Here is a 25,696-nt window from a genome sequence, read left to right as displayed (position 1 = left end):
AAACAACTCCACTGGCTCCCCGCATCATACCACATCCAATACAAGGTCCTCCTCCTCACCTACAAGTCCCTCCATAACCTGGCCCCTCCCTATCTCACTGATCTCCTTCAGCAGCACTGCCCCACCCGCCGCCTCAGATCAGCCAACACTAACCTCCTCACTCCCACCACTAGGACAAAGCACCGGACCTTGGGGGACCGACCCTTCGCTGCAGGCGCCCCCACCCTGTTGAACTCACTCCCACAAAACGTCAGGAACTCAGACTCAATACAAAACTTCAGATCCCTACTCAAAACTCACCTGTTCAAACTTGCATTTTCTTGAGCCTCTGTCTTTTCTCTCTGTTCTTTTTGTTTTGATTGTTTATGAAGCGTCTTTGAGTGTCCAAAAAAGCGCTATGTAAGTGTGATGTATATTATTATTATTATTATTATTACTAATGCATGCTTTTTTGTTCACACATATTTGGTTTCATCTATTATTAGACAATTAGAGTAGGAGACGATGATATGTTTGCTCTGAATCCATTCTATTGGTCAGTAATCTGTGCTTTTTCTTAAATTTTTCTAGCCTGTCAACACAGGCTTTGTGCTGTGTCTTGGACCTTCTGTGTCTTTTGAAATTAAAGAAACAGATCTTTGTGAAGTGGCTGGAAGGAGAAAAAAATAAAATAAATAAATAAATAAATATTTTTGCAATTTTCATCTTTTTAATGCATAAGTTCTGAGGGGTCATTCGCTTTGTCATTAATTCATTTACAAAGACCTTATTAATAGTATTATTCACTTCCATCAGTTCATGTATGTTTGTATCATTGTCAGTATAGTAATGAGGGTATCTGTCATTTCTATTTCCATTTTTAATGATAGCTTTTAAGACATTCCATACACTTTGGTATTATTTTTTCCATCCAATTCTTTTTATTATATAACTTCCTTTTACTTACCCTCAATGTGCTTTGTGTTTTTTTGCTGCCTCTTTATATTTATATTATAGAGGCATATTGTAATTCATTTACCCATGGACTATATCTACTCTAGGTCATAATCGGTGGCTTGTTTCTGGTTTAATAATTGTGGTAGAAGAAGAAGACGAAGAAGAGTGGACTAATAGCCTCGGTTGAGGTCTGTGCTGAGAGCCTGTATATGACCTTAGAGCTGTTCATTTCTGGTTGTTTGATAAGATGAGGACCTGAAAAATGCTACACACAACAATAAAACTGAAGGCTTAAACTCTCAGGAAAAGACACATATCATTGTTGAGCACTGTTTCATTTATTGATTGATGCATTTTCTTTGAGTGGCACAAACCCAAAGGAAGTGGGAGTTACATATATGTATGTCTACGTACACATACACGTTAGATCCATTCTGTGGACTTGAGTAACAGACATTTGTAGTCCTTCACTAAACTCAGATGTTCCAATTACTTACTTTTTCTCTTCTCTTTACTGAGTCCATTGGTCTCCCACTGCTGCTACTGTCTATCTGTGACTCATCAGATCAGCTACACCTAGCAGTACATGCATCCACCACATCTAAACATGTAAATCTAAGGAACACCCACCCTGAGACAAAAATAAAATCCTGCATTATGGGCTTTTTTATTATACACACCGCCCCACCCCATCTGTAATGGATATAATTTGGCTTTATCAGAATAAGGCATCTGTCCTTACGAATTTTAAACATGTCTAGTTTTTAGAGGCAAATAACACCTAAAATATTGGTACGTGGACTCATGGAGTGATGTATAGATTGACAGAAGAGAGCATCTCAGAGGCATGAGGTGTGTTTGGTGTGTTTCTGTGAGCCAATGTCATCCAGGGACACTGTCAGGCTCAATAAAAGCCTCTTTAGGTCTTCTTGAAAACCTGCTTGGCAACAACACCTCCTGCTCTCAGCTCCTGTAGAGAAGAAAAGCACAGCGTGAAGGTTTAAAATCACCTGAACAACACCATAAAGAGCAGGAACAAGCACTTTGTATATTTTCAAGGCGATCAATTTTAGATCACCCAGCTGAGTCTCTCCTAATTTTGCATTCACAAGCATGTAGACTTAAAAAATTGGCCTTTGGAGGACAGAGGGTTCTCTAAAGTGCAAATGGAACTATGGATGTTGAGTGTAAGATGCAGAATTTCAGGATTTTTAAAGGTATTTAGTCCAACATATTTTCACTTGTTGTAAGTTTGCATCAACTCTATTCTTTGCCACCAGAGGCCACTGTTGCATCACACTCAAACCCACCTTCATCTCTTTGGAAAGTCCCACAAATAACTAATTTCATGGCCTCTGATTAAAACATCTGTTGGCATCACTTAAATCAATTAATTTTTTTTCTTTCAATTTTTGCTCAGCTTTGATAACAGTAATCATCCTGAGAAAAATCTGGTAATGGTGTGGTAATAAAAATGGTAATGTGCTGGTGATTACTTCAAAGTCTTTTCATATGCTAATGTTTTCATTACAGACCATGCTTTGAGCCCTATATATTTAAAAAAAAAAAAAAAAAAAAAAAAAGTTATTCAAAGTCCCTCTAACAGAAATTAGGTCTGGTAAGTCAGGATGATAACATTGCAGAAGTTGATAAAATGAATTAGTGAATTTTCGGACACATCTGTGACAGACACATCCGCTAAATAAAAGTAGTCGAAGAACGTGGGCTTTTCGCTTCACTGTATTTTATTTTTTTTATATACAATTATTTTTTGGCATCATTTTCATCCATCTTACTTACACTGACTGAAAAAAGCTGACTTTTCTGAGCTATAAAACTAGAAACAACATCATTTATTTTCATTTTGTTGAGATTAAGAAACATATATAAGGAATTATGTTGGATGCGTTAAAAAGACAGATTCTAGACATGTATTAAGAGAGAAAAAAAAAACCAAACATATACAAAATAAGCAATCGGAAAAATGTAAGCTTCTAATGCATATCCTTTTAGCAATACATCCTATTTTAGCACGAGGACAACATTAAAATAACCTACAAAAACTAAAAATAAACCATAAATTACACCCATATTCATCACTCCTGTGTTTCATCCATTTTCATGTTTTTTTTTCTTTAAATTATTTCATAAAATGTTTTAACTTTTACCTATTCTATTCATTTAATTTGATGATGGAACAATATATAAATTGCCTTCATCATAAAACTATTCTAAATACTATTTCTTCTAACTTCTATAAAGTATTTCCCTGTATGCATGCACTTCGCTGAGTCTAATCTTAGAGCTACAAGAGCGAGTGGGTTAATACTTGACTGGAGTCACACAGAATATATTCACCACACATATAGTGCTCAGAGGCATTTTGGATTTGGATTAAAGTGTCCAAATTGCATATATTAATATTCTTGGCAGGAACCGATGTTTTCTTACCAGATGAAGCTCATCTCCTTCCACCCAGTGGGTCCATCCTCTGCCTTCAATCTCTCCCTTCTGCACACACACCAGCTTGTCTCCTTCCCATGTAATGGTAGTCTGAGGTCAAAGGTCGAGATAGACTTTGCGTGATTAAAAATGCAAGATGGTTTCAGTAACAGAGTGGATGGTTGTTTCTTCTACTTAAAAATAATTATTCCGATACGATCAGCACATACAAACACATGTGACCCTCTCTCCCCGTGCCTCCAAACAGCTTATAGCTTATCTATAATCAGCCTCAGCTCACAAAAAAGGTTTTTTTTTCTCCAGGCGGACTGGAGATAATCTTTGATCCTGTTCAGAATTCAGTGGCTCAATCTGATTAAATAAATTTGAGTGTTGATTTATTTCACTGAAAAACAGTTGTTCTCTTCCAACATTCAACAGCGGCCTTCAAAACCATCTCACAGGCCAATGATAAGTTTTTTTTTTTAAAAGTTCTGTATATCACTACCATACCATATGCTCATTACAGTCAGGAAAGTTTGATTTGAACTCATTGGAGCAGCAACGTATAAGTGCTTCCATAGCTGTCAAATCTTAAATAAACAAACTTTTGAACAAAGAAAATATGATCAAATACTTAAACTAAAAAGTAAAATTCTACACAACACTGCACCTCCTCCACCTCAAGCCTTCATCACACAAATAAACAGAGGAACTATAAAAGGAAACTATCATTCTTAGAGGAGGAAATGATTTTAGCCATTTTTCTTTTTCAATAACAGCATCCAAAGACTGGAATTTGCACCCACTACCCACTGGAGAAATAAACCTCTACCGATCTTTTATTTATCAGCTGAAAATGTGGCTCATAAACATCCAAATGTGTGAGCATAGCTGTACCTGCCTCTTTTTTTATTCACTGATATAGCACTAGAGTGGTTATATATAGTACAGATGGGTCCTTATTACTTTGTGCGTCATTTTAATGTTTTTTTTTTTTTTTTTTTTTTTTTTTAACTATTTGTGATATTTTCTTTCTTTTCTACATTGTTTTTATGCTGCATTTTAACATTTGGCCAGGGACAACAAATGGAAATTAGCCCTTTCTTATATTTTTGTTAATAAATAAGCGCTGTATGTCAAATTAAGCAATAAATCCAAATACATGGTTGGAATAAAATGTTTTCACATCTTCTCATGAGTTGAACTCACAGACAAAGGTGATTACTGATGTGTATAAATAGGAATAAAAAACAAAAATGTGTCTGAAAATAAAATTATTCCAACTTTATGGACACTCGTGTGGTTTATTATGCTCCTAACGCTGCAGTGCATCATGTAGATCATATTGTCCAGTGGTGTCAAACTCATTTTCTTCTGGGGGCTACATTCAGCCCAATTTAATCTGAAGTGGGCTGGACCAGTAAAATAATGACTTAATAATCTATAAATAATGACAAATCCAAGTTTTTCTTTTTGTTTTAGTGCTAAAAAACCCAATTAAATGATGAAAATATTTACATTTTACAAAAAAGATGTGAATAACCTGAAAAAAACAGAAATTTCATTTGAAAAATTAGTGCAATTTTAACAATATTATGCCTCGACTTATTATTTATAAATGTGCATTTACACATAATGTTACATAAACATTTGGTAACAGGCAGAATATTGTTAAAATTTTGGAGTTTGGAACTAAAATTTGAACAATTTCTACAATATTCCATCTCTTATTATTATTAACACAACTACAGCTCACAGTGGATCTATAAATGCACAAAACATTTAGTAACAGGCAGAATATTGTTAAAATTGCACATTTCGGGTTGTTCACCTTCGTTTTTATTCATGTATTTATTTACATTTTATTGTGAAAGAAAAGTTTCGTAAATGTAAATATTTTCACAGTGTAATGTTATCTTTTTCACTTAAATTTTTTCCACATAATTTTTCACAAAGGAAATTTGTCGTTGTCATTATTTATGGGTTATTATGTTGTTATTTTTGCTGTAGATCACTTTGGTGTGTATGTGGAACCTGAACCAAAATGATTTGGACAACCTTGACTGTTCAGGTTCATTTTTGCACTTTCATCCCGTGGGCCAGAATGGAACCTTTGGCTGGCCAGATTTGGCCCCCGGACCACATGTTTGACACCTGTGGTTTGTCATTTATACATGTACGTTATAACTTACAGATCACAGTGGATCTACAAATACACAAAACATTTAGCAACAGGTGGAATATTGTTAAAATTGCACTTACTTCTCTTCAGACATTTCAGGTTCATATTTGTTCAGGTTATGCAGATATTTTTGCAATATTATACTTTGTAAATGTAAATGTTTTCATGTATTTACTCTAAAACTAAAAAGTTGGAGTTGTGACCATTTATAGGTTATTATGACCCATCTGAGATTGAATCGGTCTGAATGTGGAACCTGAAGTAAAATGACTGTTAACATCTTAGTGTATTTTTTATATTTCACAAATTCATCCCAGGGGCCGGATTGAACCCTTTGGCGGCCGGATTTGGCCCCTGGGCCACATGTTTGAGACCTATGATGTAGATCATATAGTCCCAGGCCCACTCATCCACTCACCATGCATTTCCTGTCATCCACTCCAGACAGGTCCTCCTCAAACTCTTTGCCCACATAGAAGTCCATGTTGTAGTTTTTGAAGGTGCTGAGGGTCTTGATGATTATGTGGTCTCCATCGTGGGCGATGTCCTTGTCGGGCTTCAGTAAAGTGGCGATTTTCCTGATGGCAACGTTTACATCTAAGACAGATGGAAACACAAGTGGGATAATGGAAAGAAAACAGAAGAAAGCAGACTGATGAAAGGAACCTCAAACTGGAACATTTTTTTTGAATTCATTTGGAATATAGTAACAGTCTGGAACACGTGACAAAAGGCAATGGAATAAAAATAAAACAAGTAGAAATAAACTGAAATTAAAAGAAATAACTGGAAATAAACGGAAATAAAAATAACTGGAAATAAACGGAAATAAAAATAACTGGAAATAAACTGAAATAAAAAAACTGGAAATAAACTGAAATAAGAAAATAACTGGAAATAAACTGAAATAAAAAAAAATAACTGGAAATAAACTGAAATAAAAAAAAACTGGAAATAAACTGAAATAAAAATAACTGGAAATAAACTGAAATAAAAAAACTGGAAATAAACTGAAATAAGAAAATAACTGGAAATAAACTGAAATAAAAAAAAATAACTGGAAATAAACTGAAATTAAAAAAAAAACTGGAAATAAACGGAAATAAAAAAATAACTGGAAATAAACTGAAATAAAAACTGGCATTAAATGTGAATATGAAAATGTGATAATATTAGATGTGCTGAAAACAATCCCACTCCACTGGTGTAAAATCGGATCACAAATCAAATCACCACTTGTTCAAAACTCACCCAGGGCCTTCAGATACTCCTCGAAGTTATCATTGGAAATCATTTTCCAATATCCGTTCAGATCCACCGGCATGTTGGCTGTGTTTTTCCCCGTGGGTTTGGTTACTTCCACTGAACCTGGAGCTGGATCCGCTGTGGGTGACTACCTCTGGAGGAGTGCCGGACCTGCTGTCAAAACCCCCAATTTCAATCCAACTCACTTTAATCCGATTATTCATTTTTTATGGAAATTATCGCTCGCACCTCCCATTCCCCTCCCACGGCACCATCCACGTAACCTCTCAATCCTTGCATGTTTCAGGGCACAAACACGGGATGCACACATGCCCCAGTGTGCAGAATGTACAGCAGCCTTGTGTGCATTATCTGGCAGAATGCTTACTCCGCCTATATGGGATTAGGGTGAATACACTAACTTTATTATGAACATACTAGTCACAAATATCTAATTCCACGTGTGTGAGCTTTGCAGTGCACTGTAAAAAATGACTGTAGAATTAACAGCAAAAAGTTGTAACATTGCAACATAAAAAAACTGAAAGATTGTTAACGATTAAATCAAATATAGCTGTAGTTCTTACAGGAAGAGTATGTGAACAAAACCAGATTTATATGTATTTCTATTGTTTTTAGAAAATAAAACTGTAAATTGAAAAACAATGTATGTGGTGCTGTTTGAATTGTAAGACCGTACTGTTGAAATAACAGCGTATTTGCTTTTTTTATTTTTATTTTTTTTTAAACTTTATTTCTAGAACTTTTCAACATTTATAGAACTTCTCATTTCACAAGTATGACATTTATAATTTCAAGCAGTGTATTCATAATACAAAGACTGACACTGGACATGATAAACAGACAGAACCCAAGGGGAAAAAACAAAACAAAACAAAAAAAGGCAATACAAACAAGACAGGCGTAAAGACAGTCAAGACAGTGCATTCTGGTACCGTTAAAGGAGGAAAATAAATAAATAAATAAATAAAACAGGTCAATAACAATTTATAAACACTTAAAATGTTTTTAAAGTTCCAAGCCAAGCGCCATATTCACGCAGTGTAAAAGAGGCTCCCATATTTTGTCAAATTTATTGATAGAGTTATTTAGGTGGCACCTAATTTTTATTAACTTTATATTAAGCATGATGTTTCTAATCCATTGATTGTGTGTTGGAGGTGATGAGTCCTACCATTTGAAGAGAATAGTACGCCTAGCTAGTGAAGATGCAAAGGCCACAACTTTTTGTAGGTTAGCTGAAGGACCTGAGTCATCTGTGCATGAAATGAGACCAAAAATAGCAGTAAGGGGAGATGGCTGAATATGGCACCCATAAGCCTTGGAAATGAAATCAAAAAAAGAGTTCCAGAAGGGGAGCTTTTTTTTTTGTTTTTTTTAAATAAAAAAGTTATAAAAAAGTAAACATTTAACAATTTGACATTTTAAATTTGTAAATTAATGGGTTGGTAGAGTTGGTAGAGCGGCTCGTCCAGCAACCAAAGGGTTGGTGGTTCAAATCCTGGCTCTGACTGTCCATATGTTAAAGTGTCCGTGGAAGACACTGAACCCTAAATTGCTCCCAGTTGGACCTAATGGTTTTGGAAAGTGCTTTGGACACCATGAAGGTGTAGAAAATGTGCTAAATAAGTGCAGTCCATTTACCATAGAAATCCAATGTTAAACATACATGTTTAAAATGTTAAATCTACATGTTACTTTGTTAATATGTTTACAGTTGGATGTGTTTTTTACAGTATTGTTCTGGAAACCACAGCTGCCAGTTTTTTTCCGTAAAAACAACAGGATTTTTTTTACAGTGTGCTTGAGGCTTTGTTGTTTAACTGGAGGCTTAGTTTAATGAACTTTATATCAGATGTAAACTCATGATGCATGACCAATATTCAGTCTGATGGAATAAAAATCACTTAAAACACCAATCAGCCTGTGAATGTGTCTGAATGGAGCATATAATGTAGATAAAACCCTCAGCACAAAAGCAGAATCACCTGAGCTTAAAATAATCTAACAGTGACAATTAAATGTTCTACAATAGGCCTGTCACACCTTTTGTCTGCCTAAATAACTCAATTAATTAGATAATCTTCCTTTTGGCCCAGCTACACAAATCCTCGCTGACTGGAACTCAGACAAAAACACACACACACACACACACACACACACACACGTACTGTGTTTCAGTGGATGCCAGTCAGTATCAGTAGCACACTGATGCTTTCAGCCATTGGCCTCAGAGAGAAAACACCTCCTGTAGCTGAGCAACTGTCAGGATTACTATAAAGCCTTTGGAGGGAAAAAATAAATAGGCCTTGCAGAGACGGTGCATGGATAATAATGGAAGAACTGGATGGATCCAGAATGCTGTTGTTCAGAAGCTGCCGCTGATTTACATGAGAAATTAGAAAAAGAAGTCCTGGAATTGTATTCTAAAACACAACTGCAAACACATCTACACATTTGAAGGAGTGACAGGTGCACTGCACAAACTCCTGCTCCTGCTTCGCCTATTGTTGCTGAAGTTTAGTAATCATTTCAGTCTGCAGCATGGTGTGCCAGAGATTTAGTGGGTTTTTTCTCCTTTTACAACCACACAACTACACAAAAAAAAGGTCAAACACAGGTATTCCAAATATACAGTGTTTTATTTTCATCAATCACTCCTTGTAATGATGGACAATGTGAAAAACTACATGAAAAAACACCATTAGACAAGTACTATGGCTCCAAGATGAGGCTCACAGTTAAAAATACTGCATGTATTTTATTCAAATGACAGCACAACACCGTAGATGCTTCCAACTGAAAGCAGGTGATGCCTGAAAAACACATCAACAACAAACATGTATTTCTTAGCGGACTTTACATTGTTAAGGTTGTGCAAATCCTCTTCCACACTGCAGTCCAGTGGAAGTAAACAGAGTTCTGAATCCCTGAAGAGAAGCACTGATGCGTGAGTAAATTCACAGTCGACGAGCTCCAGTGTTCAGCTCAAAGCCACAGCGGTCTGTCCATCAGTCAGTCATCCAGACTGTTCACTGGCTTTTGTGCCTGTTTAGCGAGCGGTCTCAGCACCGTGCCCTTATTTCTCCTCTCGCTGTCCTCTGTGTACAGATTGTGCTGGTGGATGTATTCTATGACTGAGTCTGGGATCAGGTATTTCACACTCGCCCCCCGTCTCAGAGCCCGGCGGACCTCTGTGGCGCTCGTCTCGTTCCTGACCCATTCCCTTACAAGAAATATGTTTTGTTGATGGCGTGACAGAGTGTCTGACTCATGCACGGCCAGCTCTGGCTGCAAACCTCCTCGACTGACGCACACAAGGCCAAAGCGGCCGGCCACCTCCTCCACATGCTCGTCCAGCCACAGGCCTGGGGTCTTGAAGGTGTCGAGGAAATCAGCTCCACACAGGAGCTTCAATTGGGGAGACGGACCTGAGGAAAAACACAGAATTAGATACTGGACGGTCAGACGTGATCAATTTATACACATAATAATGGTATATATTTAACCCCTTGTAGATTATTGTTGCAAATTCACCTCAGTATTCCACTGTTTGCTAAATAACACTCTTTGTGGATAGGGATGTAACGATTACCTGTATAACAATAAACCGCGGTAAAACTGCAGACGGTTAGTATTACCGTTTAAATTCTTATTATCATGATAACCGTGTTTGATTACCGCACTTTTCCGGAGAAAACGCCTCTGTAAAGATCTGCTTTTATGTCAAATATTTGAGTATAGTTTTAATTTATTACAATTTTAATTGTATATACCTAATATTTCGAACCAATATTCACTTCTAAAGTCTTTGAAAAGGTTCGTTAAGCATCTTTGTGTTATTTATGCAATAAATTATAGACATTTTTCAAATTGGATTTTTTTTTGTGTGTGTGTTTTCTGGCCTTTTGTGTTTTTATCGTAGATTAAAGTGAAAAAAAAAAATAGACATATGATATAGATGAAGTTGTGCTGAAAAAAAAGATACCGAACATGGGTATAGTAAACATTTGTTTATATAGTATATAAAGGCAAAATGAAAAGTACTGAAAAATGGCCAAAATAGGCTCAGACCACTAAGGGTTAATATTTGAATGTTTCTGCCAACAGAAGGTATTTTGTGTCTATTATTTTATTTTATTTATTTATTTATTTATTTTTCCAAAATACAACTTGGTTAAATCAGTTCAGTGTGTGTATTAGTACTTTTTGAACATTTTGAGCACAATTTCAACAATACCACGATAATAATAATAACCGTGATAATTTTGGTCACAATAACCGTGATATGAAATTTTCAAATCGTTACATCCCTATTTGTGAATGTACCTGTTATCTATAATCCCTGACAATCATGGGTGATTTTCAACACCCTGTTTCTATAACCGTATTATTAATTTCATGACACTCTACTTATTTTTGGATAATTTTTGCTTTGTTTGGAATAACTGATCAAAAGTAGCAATGGTAAAATAATCTACATACCTGAAACGTGAAAATTTGTTAAATTACTATGATGCCAATCATGCCTAATGTCACTAATGTGCATCATAGCTAAGTCTTGTATGTGCTTTAGTCAAATCTCCACCTAATTACAATGTCTACTTAATTAAGCATGTGTTTGACAGCAACAACACAAATAATGTATTTTTTTTTTATATAACTGTAGATACATTCAGGCAGTAAGGGGTTAATACTGTAACTTTAGGGACAGTTTATGATCATTTTCATTTCATTTCCTTTTATTTGTTTATTTTGAGCATTTACAGAATACATGCAAATTCAAAATTCCAAAATCATTCATCTACACTTGAAAAGGAGTGGGAAGAAGAAAAACTTATTTAATCCCACCCCCATTCTCATCATCAAATAACTTAACATAATAACATTTTAAATACTCACTCCTGTCCTTAGACTTCAAGCCAGAACAATGAACAAAATAGGCCTATACCAAATTAGAATAGTCATTTGACAGTATTAACATTATATAAACAAAATGTGTGTGGAAAACTAGAAACAAAGAACATTCCTGGTGGTGTTACCATGGATAACAGTTAACCATCAACTTAAATTATAACAATTACATACCAACAATGGTGAGAAAAAAACTACAATACCACTAATGATAAAGGACAGCACATACCAACAATGGTAAGATGATCAACTGAGCAACTGATGAATCAGAGCAATTATTGGCAACTTTGAGAACATCTGGATTGATCACCAATTATTTAATTTCAGCTATTATAATATCAAATTATTCTTAAGGTAGAATGCTGAACAGATGTACTTAAGTAGAGACAGTGTAGACACAATAGTGTTGCATATATTATCTTTGTATTTTATCAGATAAAAACACACGATATCAGCAACGTATAAGCCATCAGTTGCTGTGTTCTCTAAATAATTCCCACTGAGCATTGAAAAATCCATACCAGTCGAATGCTATTTATGATGCCTGTCGATCATAATATGTCATTTCTGCTGCTGCTTCAATCAAAACAATCATAAAAGACAGTGGGATCATGGGAGTTGTTATTTCCACCACCACTACGCATAGAAATCTAGGCAGAAATCCTGTTTATACATGAGGTAATCTATTAAAGATTCATTTAACGTGGTTGTAAGTCAATGTGAACCTTATTAAAAATATCTGACAAGAAATAAATACACAAGTCAACAAAGTACATAACAGGCTGAGGTGTTTTTTTTAGATGTTTTCATCTGTGCATTTTATATTACAGCTTCAAAAATGGTTCAAAATGAACAGAGCCACACACCCTGCTCTTCTAAAGGTATTCAGTATTCAGTCACATATACAGCTCTAGGTTGTCTGCTCACTGGCTCGTCCACAATTAAGCTAAAAACATGGGAATCCAATAATAATACACACTGCCTACATGTCTGAACACCATCCTCAGAAGGGGGGCGCACACTAATGAAAAACCTGAAGGCATCAGTGATGTGAATAGCAATGAAATGAAAAACTAAGTCAGGAAAAAAACAGACAGTGAATAAAACTGACTTACTAGTTGCAGACATCGTACAATTTAGATATTTATGATGCTACGGGCACTAGCAAATCGTACCTCCATTTCCACTTCAACTTTGTATTTTAAGACCTAAACTGAACAGCACTTGTGTTTTCAATAATAAATTAGGTGAAATATGCGAGTTTATTTGCAAGCATGTACCTCTTTATCGATAAAGAATCTAGTTTTCTGTATATTTATGATAATCTTTCTTAAGGCCCGAACTCACATTGCTATAACTTGTTTTTTTTGTTAAATCATAGACGATCTGTGAAAACATTTATGAATAAAGATCAGTCAGGTTGCTTTTATACAACAGCCTCTCGCTCAGGGTATGATTTTTTCCATCCTTTGAGCACTTAGACACACTCAGCATACCAAGCCTTAAAAGAATTAAAACAATCACTAATACTCTTTGCCTGCTATTAGTGGGCGCCGCTGGCCTTCTAACATGCACATGTTAAGCACAGGCACATTATGTGGGATTGATGCAAATCCTTAACCCCAACTCTGTTCGAGGGCCTGTTCAAGTGACACTTTAATGTTAATGGAATTATGCGTTTATTCTCTAATCTTGTTAAAAATGTTCAGTTTTATGTGTTTTCTAGCAGCTGGGTTTCCTCAAAACCACCAAAATGAGATGGATGTCAGGTCCACTGCCTAAAGTAAGGCCAAAAAGGTGCTGGGTCAAATGCTTTCTGGGCTGATACCAGGATCCAAAGTGTAAGCGGGTCTTACTTGAGATGAAAGTGGTGTTTCCATTGGAGTCCATGAGTGTTCCTGTAGTTTTCTTATACTTCTGTAGAATCTGTCCATAATGATACCTGCAGAACAGAAGGTATGAAATAAATAAAGAAAAAGAAACAGAGAGAGATTCCTTAATTTCTACATATGGCAACACAATTTTGTAAGCTCTGAGCTTTTATCATATTTTTATCATTTAGCGTTGACTGCTTACACAGTATGTCATGGATGAAGATATTATGCCAAAACACATAATTTACCTGCCACTAAGGACAGGGATCCTAAATACCATCTAAAATATGAATGAAAACCTCCACTGTTTTGAAGTAAAGCCTCTTAAACATGTTCCAGTAGATTTGCGTGTGAGTGTGTTGCAGTGACTCGACTGTGGCGTGGTGTGTTCACAGCCTCGGGACAACAGGCCACTTCATGCCCTGATCAGCACCCTTATTGCGCAAACACGGCTTAGACCTGTCCAACTCAGAGGGGTCTCTAAGAAGGGGATTTGTAGCAAAAGGGGTGCGGGGAAGATGTAAAAATTGAATGATTAAGTGGGAGAAGCTGTCCTCGGTGCACACGCAACATACCACATACGTCTAACAACAGTATGTGAGGTACAGTATCAATGTAATGGCAAGTCGTAATGTAAAGACGGCAACACTAACACCAGGGTAATTATAGTTAATGACACATATGACTAAAACTAGCAGTGAAAAATTTTTTATTAACTGAAACAGGAGGAAAAACAAAAACTAAAAAAAAAAAACTATAACAAAATAGAAGTGCAGGCCAAACATGCTTAATGAATACCTGATCACCCATTCCTTTAACCCAGTGTTTTTCAACCTTGGGGTCGGGACCCCACGTGGGGTCGCCTGGAATTCAAATGGGGTCACCTGAAATTTCTAGTAATTGATAAAAAATAAAAAAAAAATAAAAAACTTACTAATAAAAGAATATATGGTGAGTTGACAGAGACAATCCCAATCCATAACAGGACATGACAAACTGTGAAGCTGAAACTGAAGCACTGTGGTACTGTTTATCTTTCAAATGTTCATTGTGGTCGGTTTCAGATGCTGCAGCTCTTTCATAATTCATAATTGTTTGTTCAGTATTAATTGTCAGCCTTGTAAATCCAAGCTGGACTGACTGTACATATCCTGACCAAGGAAAATAAAATTCTCCCTTTGTGCAGTAATCTACACCTGGCTTCTCTGCCTTCGTCTATAATAATATACATTATATAGACTAATGTCATCTAAAATTAACAGTTATTTGCAACATAGTATAGCAAACTATAACATGATCAAAACATTTTAATTTTAGTAAAAAAAAAGTCTCAGTTTTGAATGTCTGGGGTCACCAGAAATTTGTGATGTTAAAATGGGGTCACGAACCAAAAAAGGTTGGGAACCACTGCTTTAACCCATGTTTCAGCTGCAAATCCAACACCTGAAAACTCACATAACTCAAATACCTTTGTCCGACACCTTGATATCTCTAACTTAAGTCTCCTCATAATGCAGTACCTCTGTGCCACCTCTCTTTAACCATATTTATTACCCAGACAGCCTTTTGCACCAACTCTTTTCCCACTGGGCCAATGAAATTAACAGCCTTGTGCCCCTGATTTCACCCCATAAAACAGTCCAGTCAGGTTTGACAGACCCCCTTAAGAGACCACAACTCATACTTGAGGCTCAGGGAGCCCAGCAACACTCTGTTACATAAGCACTTAAAGTTGGCACAAAGCAGAGTCAACAAAGACGCAGCAGAGGAGGACACATCCAACAGAACTCCTACTGCTGATGCTGTTGGAAAAGTAGAAAAGGTTAGAAATTAAAATGCATGTGTAGGTGAAATGAAGAAGGAGGGAACATAAAATGCTGGCTGTATTAGAGGATCTAAGGGGACAGGTCACTTCTCAGGCCAAGCTGAAACAAGGACTGCAACAGATTTATATGTAACCATAAAAGCCACTGAAAATATTACAGTATTACACAATTATTTTTACTGTTATTATAAATGTCAATGACATGGTTTTCTCTAGTTTTTGGAGGTTAAGGTACTTGCAGTTGCAATCAGGGTCACGATATTTGACTAAAAATTATACACATAATTTTGACTACAACCAATACAACATGAAAAAAAGACATGCAGGTTCTAGATTTTGACTTTCACTCAGATTATTAACAAGAAAACAAGGAAAATAATATAATCTTGAGGTAAACTTGCACATTCAGGAGTGTTACAAGAAATACTAATCGCAAAATAACATAGTAAAGGAATGAAAACATGTTGAATTGTTTATTGTTACCTGAAACTTTAATCAATTTTTAATGGAAGTACAGTATGTTGAGCTACTCTCTCTTTTCAAAATAAAACCAACAGTATTAGAGGATGGCAAACCCCCCGGCCCCTACAAAAAAAAAAAAAAAGACTTGATTTTAACTTTGATTTATTTACTTACTCTACTGACAGCAGAGGAGTTGCGTATTGTCAGAAAATGGCATTTTTTAAAATCAACTATCAGCATATATACTGTATATAAAGGAGGAACCAAGGACAAAATAACAAAAAAAAACATTCACAGACATAACTGACAAACTGTAGCAAGTTTGGTAGAAAAATATGGAATATTTTACAGCTATACTCCAGACACGAAAAGATGGACAAACATAATGACCGATCTCTTCTGCTGAATTTTATGCCAGGAGGATAAAAATAGTTGTACATGTACTGTTTGCACAAAAGAAATGAGGTTGTGTTTGTGTGCGGTGCCAGTTAATGAGTCTGACAGGAGGAGGAGAGATTCTCCATCTGGTTGCATTTCTATCTAAAACCATAGATAAGCAAATGCACACGAAGTAATTAACTTCAATTTTCACACCTCTGTGTACTGTGTAACTGGTAGACCACTGAGCTGAGGAAAGTGACCAAATACACTGAATTAATTCAATTATCAGCCACAATAACATGAATATTGCATTTCCATAAAAACATTAAGAAAGGGTCTGTGTAAATGTCAATATTTGCAGAAATCTCCTCAGTTTTGCAAAAAACTTTTTATCCCATAACAGCAACAACTCATGATTCCCATTATGTTCCTGGACAAACAACTAAATGAGGTTTTGCTTTCTGAAAATTGTGAAAAATGGCTAAATTGCAAAATTGAAATTATTCCACCTTTCTTGCTTTGATAAAATCCAGAATGCCAGTTTTTTGTTTGTCTTTTTTAAATCAAACTTTGTACTTGTAGCCAGATTAATTAAAATTGATAATCATCTATAGCACAGGTGTCAAACATGCAGCCCGGGGGCCAAAACCAGCCTGACAAAGGGTCCAGTTTGGCCCTTGAAATGAATTTGTGAAATGCAAAAGTTACACTGAAGATATTAACAACCAAGGATATTAAAATAATTTTAGGCAAATTCAATCCAAAATGGGTCAGACCAGTAAAATACTATCATAATAACCTATAAATAAAGAAAACTGCAAATTTTTCTCTGTTTCAGTTTTAAAAAAAGTTAAAATTACACAAAAATGTTTACATGTACAGACTAGCCTTTTACAAAAAATGGGAACAACCTGAAATGGCTTAACAGTACTCTAATGTTACCAATATTCTGCCTGTTACTAGATCCACTGTGATCTGTAAGTTATAATGCACATGTATAAATTATAAACTAAGGCGTAATATTGTTAAAATTGCACGTATTTTTTTAAAGAGTTTGCAGGTTGTTCATATTTGATCATGTTATGTTCAAGTACTGTTTGTAGATGTAAACATTTTAATAATGGAATTTGAGTTTTTCTCACTCAAAAACATGGAAAAAACTTTGGAGTTGACATTATTCATAAGTTCTTATCCTATTATTTATATTATTTTACTGGTCTGGCCTACTTTATAAAATATTAGGCTGTTTGTGGCCCCTGAATTGAAATGAGTTTGACACCCCTGATCCATAGCTTACTCTACATATATAACAAAGCTCATATCACAAACTTTCTGATACGATACAATATAGCTTATTTTATATGCTCATTTGCACCTACTTCGCATTTTCTTTTACATGTCTTTTCAAAACTTCTCTTCAAGTTCCCTTTTCATTTTATGGAAACAGTGCTTATCTGGTGAAATCTAACAGAAACACATTATCCATACTCTGCACAAATTACATTTTTATTTGCAGTAATCTCCTCTTTGATTAGGAGTGCTCTGAAATAAGCACTGGATGGACAGGGCATTACTGACAGCAATTACTACGAGCACTTTGAGTAATAGTGCATGTAATAACTGAGGTGCTTTGATGGCAGGTGACAGCACAGAGGAAGCACTTGCTCATATTATCAGTGTTTTAGTTGGTTTGTCATGGATTTTACTTTTTTTTTTTTTTTTTTGTTTTAATTAATGAGGCTCTACACATCTCCGTACCTCATGGTTACTGCTGTCTCCGTCCAGTCTGGCTGCCGGCTCTCCCATTCATCAACCGTGACCCAGTCGGAGCTCTGCAGTGCCAGCTTTGCCATAGCCACTCTGTGCTGAGCCAGTACCAGGCCTTGCTTTCCATAGCCGTCGCTCACTGGTGACACGATGCCACCCACCACCTGGTACTGGCCTGAGGGAAGAGAAGATTAAATTCAGTTTTTCTGGGTCATGACAGTCATTTGGGAAATGAAACAAAAATCAGATAAAGTAAGCTCTAAGAGATACCGAAGTTTATACTATTAGTGCTTTGTTAGATCTCTCATTTGGAAAGCAGTAACACAAAAAAACGTCTGTGTTTTTAAAAATAGGCCAGTGCATGTGTTTCATCATTGCATGAAAAAAACAACCAAACCAAGATTTAGAATATAGCTCTTAGTCTGCTTTTGCTGTGAAATTCACTTTTTGTGTCATGAAACTGTTCCAAATATAAGGATAAGGTTATTATACCTTACATAACAGGAACATATTAAAGCAGGAATCTTTTCAGGTTTAAGCTCAACAAAGCAAAACAAAAACAACAAAACTTTATCAATATTTTATACCTACACATCTTCAGTTCTCTTTTAAACGAGTTTGCTCTTGACAAATATATTGGCCACATTAAGATCACTGACAGATGAAGAAGTAACAGTGTGTATTGTTGGTTTACACTGGCACCAGTGGGTGGAATATATTAGGCAGTGAGTGAACATTTAGTTAAGTTGATGTAGCATAAAAGAGCAAGTGTAAGAGAGTGACTCTACTTAGGGTCGTATAACTGGGTCAGAGCATCTCCATAACTGCAGGGCTTGTTGTGTCTTCCCAGTCTGCAGTGGTCAGTGTCTATAAAAAGTGGACAGGAAGGACTGGATCTCAACCCAACTGAGCATCTGAGGGAAAACCACATTTTTACCACCTACCCTCTTTCTGCCAAAACAACTCTGATCTGATGCCTGGACTCCAAAAGGCCTCTGAAGGTGTGCTGTGGTGTCTGGCACCATAACGTTACCAGCAGGTGCTCTTAGTCTTTAGCTGAGATGTTGAACGTCCAAAGATTGGATTTGTTTGTCCAGTAAATCCAACACATGCTCAGTTGGAGTCAAATTGGATTGTCCTTGCTTAGACCACTTTTGGTAGGGTTTTAACCACTGCAAAACAGGAAGACCAAACAAGACCAGACCAGACCTGATCCAGTCATTTGGCCCTTGTCAAAGTTGCTCAGATCCTTATTTTGTCCATTTTGCACAAATCAACTTAACAGATAGATAGATAGATAGATAGATAGATAGATAGATAGATAGATAGATAGATAGATAGATAGATACTTTAATAATCGCGAGGGAAATTCAAGTAACAGAGTAAATGTTTACTTGCAGCTTAAAATATTCCATCCACTGACAAGTGGCACCGTAACAACAATCAACATTAATGCCACTTCAGCTGTCGGTGGACATAATGTTTATTTATTTGGTTTATTTGACAGGGACAGATACAAAAGACATAGACCAACTGTAACAGAGCAATCCCATGCATGCATCATAGTGCTTATAGCAAAAGCTAATTTGCAGCACCGGTCCCTAGATGGGCTTTTGTGAAAAGTTAAAATACAGAAAGGAATGGAGAGACAATGACCTTTTACATACAAAACTGTGGTATGGGAAAGAAAATAATCTGGTTAAAACAAAGAAACAGGTAAACATTATACAAACATTAAACATGAGTACACTGCTGTTTCTGGCACACCCATTTTTTTTGTGAGTTTTTTGAATGAACCTAAGTTTGTCAAAGATTTTATTTCAACGGAGAGTAGGTTCCACAGATTAGCTCCTTTCATGGAGAATGCAGACCGAGCAAAGGCAGTTTTTCTGTAAGGCACCTTGCAGTCTCCATTTGAGGCTGCTCTGGTGACCCTGCCGCGACTCTGCAGCCGATGCACACAGGCGCTCATGTTACGGCTGATCAATTTAAGCATCTACATCTACTATATTTTTCTAAACCATACCTATCCTCCTTATTTCATACTAACTCTGGAATTTTAAACTAAATCTGAATACAATCTGGAATCAAAATATTTTGTGCTTTACACATTAACTTAGTAGTTTTCAAAGGCATCAGGTCATGACATTTTAATGCATGTACATGAATAAATACTATACAGCTTGTGCTTATTATCTGGTCAGATTTTAAGTCTAATTGCACTATTCTGTACCATTAAAATCAATAAAACAGCTGCTTAAAGTAAATTCTGATTAACCTCAAACCAGTCAGCTGATGTCTTACATGTAAGGGGTCAAAGGAAAATTGTAAGAGCATTATTCACACTCTGTGTTAAGATTAAATTGTATGTGAATGCTGATCTGAGACCAGTTTGGACTCCTGAGGTATAATGACGTTATTATAATCATGTGACCTGTTGGCCTGTATTATTATTCTGAGCCGCTTTAGTATGTGAATGTGCCTGGGTTTGCATAAGGAAAATGTTAAATAATAATTAAATAAAAATGTACTTTTTCTTTTCTGTCTGAAATTGTTTTTGGAGTACAGTTCAGCACATGGACGAGAAGGTGGATGACTTAAAAACATCAGTCTGAAAAACACAGTTGTATTTCTGTTTTATAAGGTGCTAGATGTTACCATGCCAACACTAAATACTTTGATGAATCTCAAGTGTAATGTTTCCTCCAGTTTTAGACATACCAAGTCTTATTATTAGATGCTTGAATTACCATGTAGTTCTACTTTTAAAAACACATTTCAATGAACCATGAATATGATAGCAGCTGCCTGAGCATTATGCGGTCAAGTCAAATAAAATATCATCCATTTCATTCAGCATCTGGATGTTTCTGTCAAACATCACCCTTTTATTGTATATTTTTCTACACATCCCTGACCTGTGGAACTGACCTGTTCTGTGCATGTGGTCTCTGGCCAGTTCAAACAGCCTCATGTGCTGGTTGGTGATGGGATTAAAGGAGCCACAGGCCAACAAAACTAGTGGAATACGGCAGGTGGCCATCTTGGTTTAACCCCTCACACTGCGGTCAAAAGAAAAACCTTGGAGAAAAGGAAAATAACAAGTTACTCAGTCATTACTTTTAATAGGTATATAGTTCTACATTAGTCATGTTAATTCTTACATTGGTTTGCATTTTTGTTGCATGCAGATGTTTGCTTGAAAATGGCCATAAATAAAAAAAACTCTAAATAAATGACCACATAAGTAAAATTAGGCTACTATTTTTGTTTGTACTCTAAAAACTACTGATGACATTCTCTAAGATTCTCAGCACTTAGGCTATCTGTAGAAAATGACAACTGAACAATATCCAGTGCTTTCAAACCACAACAATGCAAGGTAAACAGCCATTATTCATTGCTAGAGAACAAAATACTAAAATTTTGACTCTGGAAATATACAAAAAAATCAGTGTCTTTTGTAATAACCTTGATTTCCAGTTACAGCTTTTATGCTCTCTACCAGTCTTTGATGTAAGTGTCAGATGTATTATTCTACTCCTAACAGAAAAATGACAGCAGTTCTACTTTGTTTGATAGTTTGTGATCAGCCATCTTTGGGTTTTCACATGGGTTCAGGTGTAGACATTTGGAGTGGTCTCTTGCTTTTTACCAGAGATGTATAAATTAACTTCATGTGGAACAAAACCTTTGTCTATTTGACAGTTAATAGGCGAGACAACAAACCACATCAGCTGTTTGCTTTACTTCCTGTTATGATCATCACATCCTGATTAACAGTTTTTTGATACTAGTGTTCAACTACGAAACACACCACATGTTCTTGTGGCCAGTTACATTTCCACCAGACTTCTGGTTATTTTTATTGGTTATCTCCTTAAACTCTTTAATACCAAATCTCAATGTCAAAGCCACCTTTTAACAGGCAGAAATCTTGAGCAGACCCCGACTCCTCGAGGATGGTCGTCTGCCTTGACCAGTTGGGGTTATTTCTGTAGTGTTTTGCTTTTTTTATCTCTGCAGTGGAGTACAGTTTGAGTTCCTATCTTACACTATACAAAATAAATGACTGTCATGACTGTTTTAGTTAACATATCCAGTACAATAGATTTTGCATTCAGGTTAGAAACTTAGTTAGAAAGACAATAAGAAGGAGCAGATAAACCTGTTTATAATGAAGGTTGAGTGTTGGCCAAAGGTTATATTTGTCTTGTAGAATGTTATGGCTGTTTCTGTGGTATATATTTTAGCATACCATGTAATGTAGTATTAGTTTGTCGTTGAAAGGCTTGTTGTGATTATTTTGTATATGTGTTTTTATTGTGTTGTATGGTTAACATGTTGATCATTTAAGTTTTATTGTGTTAATTATATTGTTCATGTAAAATCCAAACTAAGGACAAGAGTTAAAAATCAGCAGTAACTATAAACTCTCTGTACCACACATCAATTGCATTTGTTGCATTGCAACTATGTTAAAATGTATCTCGGCTAAAATTTACGTAGGGGGTCAAATGAGTGGCCATTTTTGTCAAAAAAAAAAAAAAAAGTTGTAAGAAATGCATAGAACTGCATAGAACTGTGTTGAAATAATGCTAATACATTTGTGCACAGACTACTGATATTATTTGACAGTGGAAGCTATATTTTCAGAAATATTGGATTTTGAATAGCACGTGCATGTGAAAACTTTTGCTGGTGGACGGATGTGACATTACCCATGATGATCTGGTCAGTACCAGTACTTTATTAGTAATAAACTTATATACTTACTATTGATGATTATCCTCTTATTCATAAATGTAAGTATTGTGGATCTAAAACAATAACAGCTTAACAAAAACACAAAATGTGGCAGTGGACGGATGTGACATGGTTGTTCCGGATCCCATCATACTGATGCTCGGCAGCCATGTCACTGTTTCCAGAAATTATCCCTGTGCAAAAACTACTATCATAATTATGTATTGTATAGTTTATCATCATACTAAAGAGTAAATAACAATATAGAATTGTTATTTCTTTATAAAAATGCTTATTATTAGAAAACTGTTGATTTAAAAAGTGACATGTGACATTCTTAATGTATGTATTGGCGTAACATAAGCAGGATGGATCAGCACCATACTCCATATTGCAACCTGTAAAAATAAAACATGTGATATGTAGGATATAATCTTGTAAGAAAAACTGGGGAATCTAAAAGAATAGAATATTTGTTTTTCAGGTAAATTCAGTTAAAATATAACTTGGCCATTTGTGACATGAAAATATAGCATTAATTGTGATGAAATTGGACAGTTTTGAGCTGAAAACATAGTTCATATGACCATCAACATGTTGCAACAGAACTGAAATCCTGTAAATTTGCATAACTTGCATTTACCAACACAAAGTTCCTTTGGGATTTCACTTATATTGATTTCTTATGCACAAAGACATAAATAAGACCTCTAAGCAAATTTTAGCCGATCTCTATTCTATTCTATTCTATTGCAAGTAAACACATGTAAGAAAACACTGAATTACTGTATTACTAGTGACAGCTGCTGTCTTGTGTCCTTTTAACACATCAGACTAAAAGGACAAAATGACAGTTCTGTACAAAGAACATGGACTATTTTATTTATTTATACAAATTATTACGTGTTGAAGGATCGCGTAAAAATGTAGTCTGCTCTCTAAATGTGTTATGTATTGCCCTGACATTGAGCTAGCTGTTAGCATTATTTAGCTTAGCTGTCCAAACTACGTTCACAACAACAATTACAAAAACAAACACGCGTATTAAAAAAACTAAAAAGTGGCACATTGACACGGTCCATTTTACAAAATATACTCTGTCAAAAGCAGCGGTGGTGCCTAAATGGATTACCTTTTTCATATTGGTGCTGTTTGCTCTGTGTGTCACACCTTTTCCCGTCCCCCGATCTACGGAGCTGTAACTTAAAAGGTTCCGGCTGGAAAACTGACCGAAGCGCGACCCCTTGTGGAGGACATTATTATGAACAAAAGGCTGGAACTCTCCGTGGTACTGAAACAAATAGTGAAAATCGCTTTCAAAGTTTGTAATTTCACCGACTACACACCCTTTCCATGAAACAGTTTAGGTCTAAGCCCTGTATGAATCCAGTCTTGCTCCTTTGCAGAGCTGTACAACATGCTTTCAGGAGAAATCCACTCTAATTATGAACTGACCTTTTCCAGCACCGCAAGATACCTACGCACTCTTGATAACCTTTCATTTCAGTTGCTGTCAGATGAAAATAAGAAGCTTTGTCGAACACTCATTGACTGTTTCTAGTTCAGCCGACGAGTGATTAGGAAATGGCTTCACTGCAAATGGCTTTTCCAATAATTCTGCTCTGTTGTAAAGAAATAAGAATAATGTAGTGAGTCTGTGGGAGTTCAAGGAAGTGCTGTGGCATTTCAAAGTAGTTTCGACAGATTTGCTTCCACCAAATAATGACAGCAATGGTCAGACGTGTGTGTCATGGTTGTGCATTACTAACAGAGTACAGCCATATTTTCACAAGTTACAGATAAAGTGTCAGTGTTAACTTGAAAAACAAACAATGGATTCACTGTTCTAGTCCTTTGAGTTTCAGGCTTATTCTGTAGAGTTTTGTTCAGACCTTTTATTGGCAAGAAACTGTGACAAACAAGTCTGCTTTTGTGTACACAGAGAAATAAAAACAGTCCAGTATTATCGTATTTCTGGGTTAAAGCTTGTTATTCAAATGACCCATTCTGTCCTTGTCTGTAAAATCCACAAATGTCCTCCGAAGAGATACAGTGAGTTCATCTTTTCCAATGGTGTGATACAGAGTAAAAAACATTGTAAAGATATTTGTCTGGTGCTCGGAGATACTACTGGTTTTGAGTTAAGTTAATTTGGATGTTATTTTTGTGTGGAATCATCAAATAATACAACAGTGTTTCTCTCAGTTGTGTCACTAGTGTTACACTAGTCTTAAAACAGCCTTGTTTTTCAGTGGGTAAGTATGATTTGTTATTTTAATTTTAACACAGGGTTGTCATGTGCAGCATTTGTTTGTTCTTTGTTCTTTAGAGAAGTTCTTAAAACCTAGCAATGAATTTAACAGTTTGGTAATGACGTGAACAATTGAATTTTTCACAAACAGTCAAAACACCTGGGCGTGCTTAGGAACTGGTAAAATTACAGAATGTTAAAAAAATGTTAGAAGGGTAGTTGACTCCACATGTAATTTTTTTTTTTTAGAGTAACTGTGTTTTTGTCAATAAATGAATAAATGCAATTGTTAAGTAATGACACTGTAAATGAGTCCGTCTGCCTCCTGTCCTGAGCGATCATTGACCTGAGGGCTTGACCGCAAATTCACAGCGAGGACATTCTGCTCATTATGTCTCCTTTTCCACCCTGACTGCTCTGCTGTGACTTAGCTACCACTATCCATGGAAACTGCCAATTGGGACCATGTGTGTATATATATGTGTGTGTGTGTGTGTGTGTGTGTGTGTGTGTGTGTGTGTGTGTGTGTGTGTGTGTGTGTGAGGGAGTGAAATTTGTGTGCATGTAAATGTCGTCCTGCATGTGTTTGTCTCCATGTGTGAGAGTTCTGTCTTTGTTATCCTCTTAACTCACTTGAGGTCTGCCCC

At 36.0% G+C, this 25,696-nt stretch overlaps 2 protein-coding genes across 3 annotated transcripts; both read right to left on the bottom strand.

Moving 5' to 3' along the window:
- Positions 1-1,255: 1,255 nt before the first annotated feature.
- rbp1.1 (retinol binding protein 1, cellular, tandem duplicate 1) lies at positions 1,256-6,990 on the bottom strand. Its single transcript, XM_030160319.1, has 4 exons — positions 6,815-6,990; positions 5,982-6,160; positions 3,388-3,489; positions 1,256-1,906 (listed from the first exon to the last, which is right to left on the bottom strand). The coding sequence occupies exons 1-4, from the start codon at positions 6,885-6,887 to the stop codon at positions 1,856-1,858; spliced, it is 405 nt and encodes a 134-aa protein (XP_030016179.1). The 5' UTR covers positions 6,888-6,990; the 3' UTR covers positions 1,256-1,855.
- Positions 6,991-9,452: 2,462 nt separating this feature from the next.
- On the bottom strand, positions 9,453-23,995 carry nmnat3 (nicotinamide nucleotide adenylyltransferase 3). Of its 2 annotated transcripts, none has more exons than XM_030160316.1 (5): positions 23,931-23,995; positions 20,984-21,133; positions 18,044-18,227; positions 13,600-13,685; positions 9,453-10,260 (listed from the first exon to the last, which is right to left on the bottom strand). In XM_030160316.1, the coding sequence occupies exons 2-5, from the start codon at positions 21,093-21,095 to the stop codon at positions 9,845-9,847; spliced, it is 798 nt and encodes a 265-aa protein (XP_030016176.1). In that variant the 5' UTR covers positions 21,096-21,133; positions 23,931-23,995; the 3' UTR covers positions 9,453-9,844. The 2 variants fall into 2 exon arrangements, with proteins under 2 accessions (XP_030016176.1, XP_030016177.1); XM_030160317.1 differs by having other exon boundaries at positions 20,984-21,136; positions 23,932-23,983.
- Positions 23,996-25,696: the final 1,701 nt, after the last annotated feature.

This window comes from Sphaeramia orbicularis, chromosome 17, assembly GCF_902148855.1.
Source record: "Sphaeramia orbicularis chromosome 17, fSphaOr1.1, whole genome shotgun sequence".
NCBI lineage: Eukaryota > Metazoa > Chordata > Actinopteri > Kurtiformes > Apogonidae > Sphaeramia > Sphaeramia orbicularis.
This window is presented reverse-complemented; position numbering and strand designations above follow the sequence as displayed.

Coding starts and splice junctions, on each gene's coding strand:
- rbp1.1 (XM_030160319.1), bottom strand. CDS start 6,887: ATGCCGGTGGATCTGAACGGATATTGGAAAATGATTTCCAATGATAAC. Junction 6,161..6,814: donor GGAGTATCTGAAGGCCCTGG/GTGAGTTTTGAA, acceptor CATCTGTCTTAG/ATGTAAACGTTGCCATCAGG. Junction 3,490..5,981: donor TGGATGACAGGAAATGCATG/GTGAGTGGATGA, acceptor CTTTGACCTCAG/ACTACCATTACATGGGAAGG.
- nmnat3 (XM_030160316.1), bottom strand. CDS start 21,095: ATGGCCACCTGCCGTATTCCACTAGTTTTGTTGGCCTGTGGCTCCTTT. Junction 18,228..20,983: donor AGACCACATGCACAGAACAG/GTCAGTTCCACA, acceptor CTCTTCCCTCAG/GCCAGTACCAGGTGGTGGGT. Junction 10,261..13,599: donor AAACACCACTTTCATCTCAA/GTAAGACCCGCT, acceptor GTTTTTCCTCAG/GTCCGTCTCCCCAATTGAAG.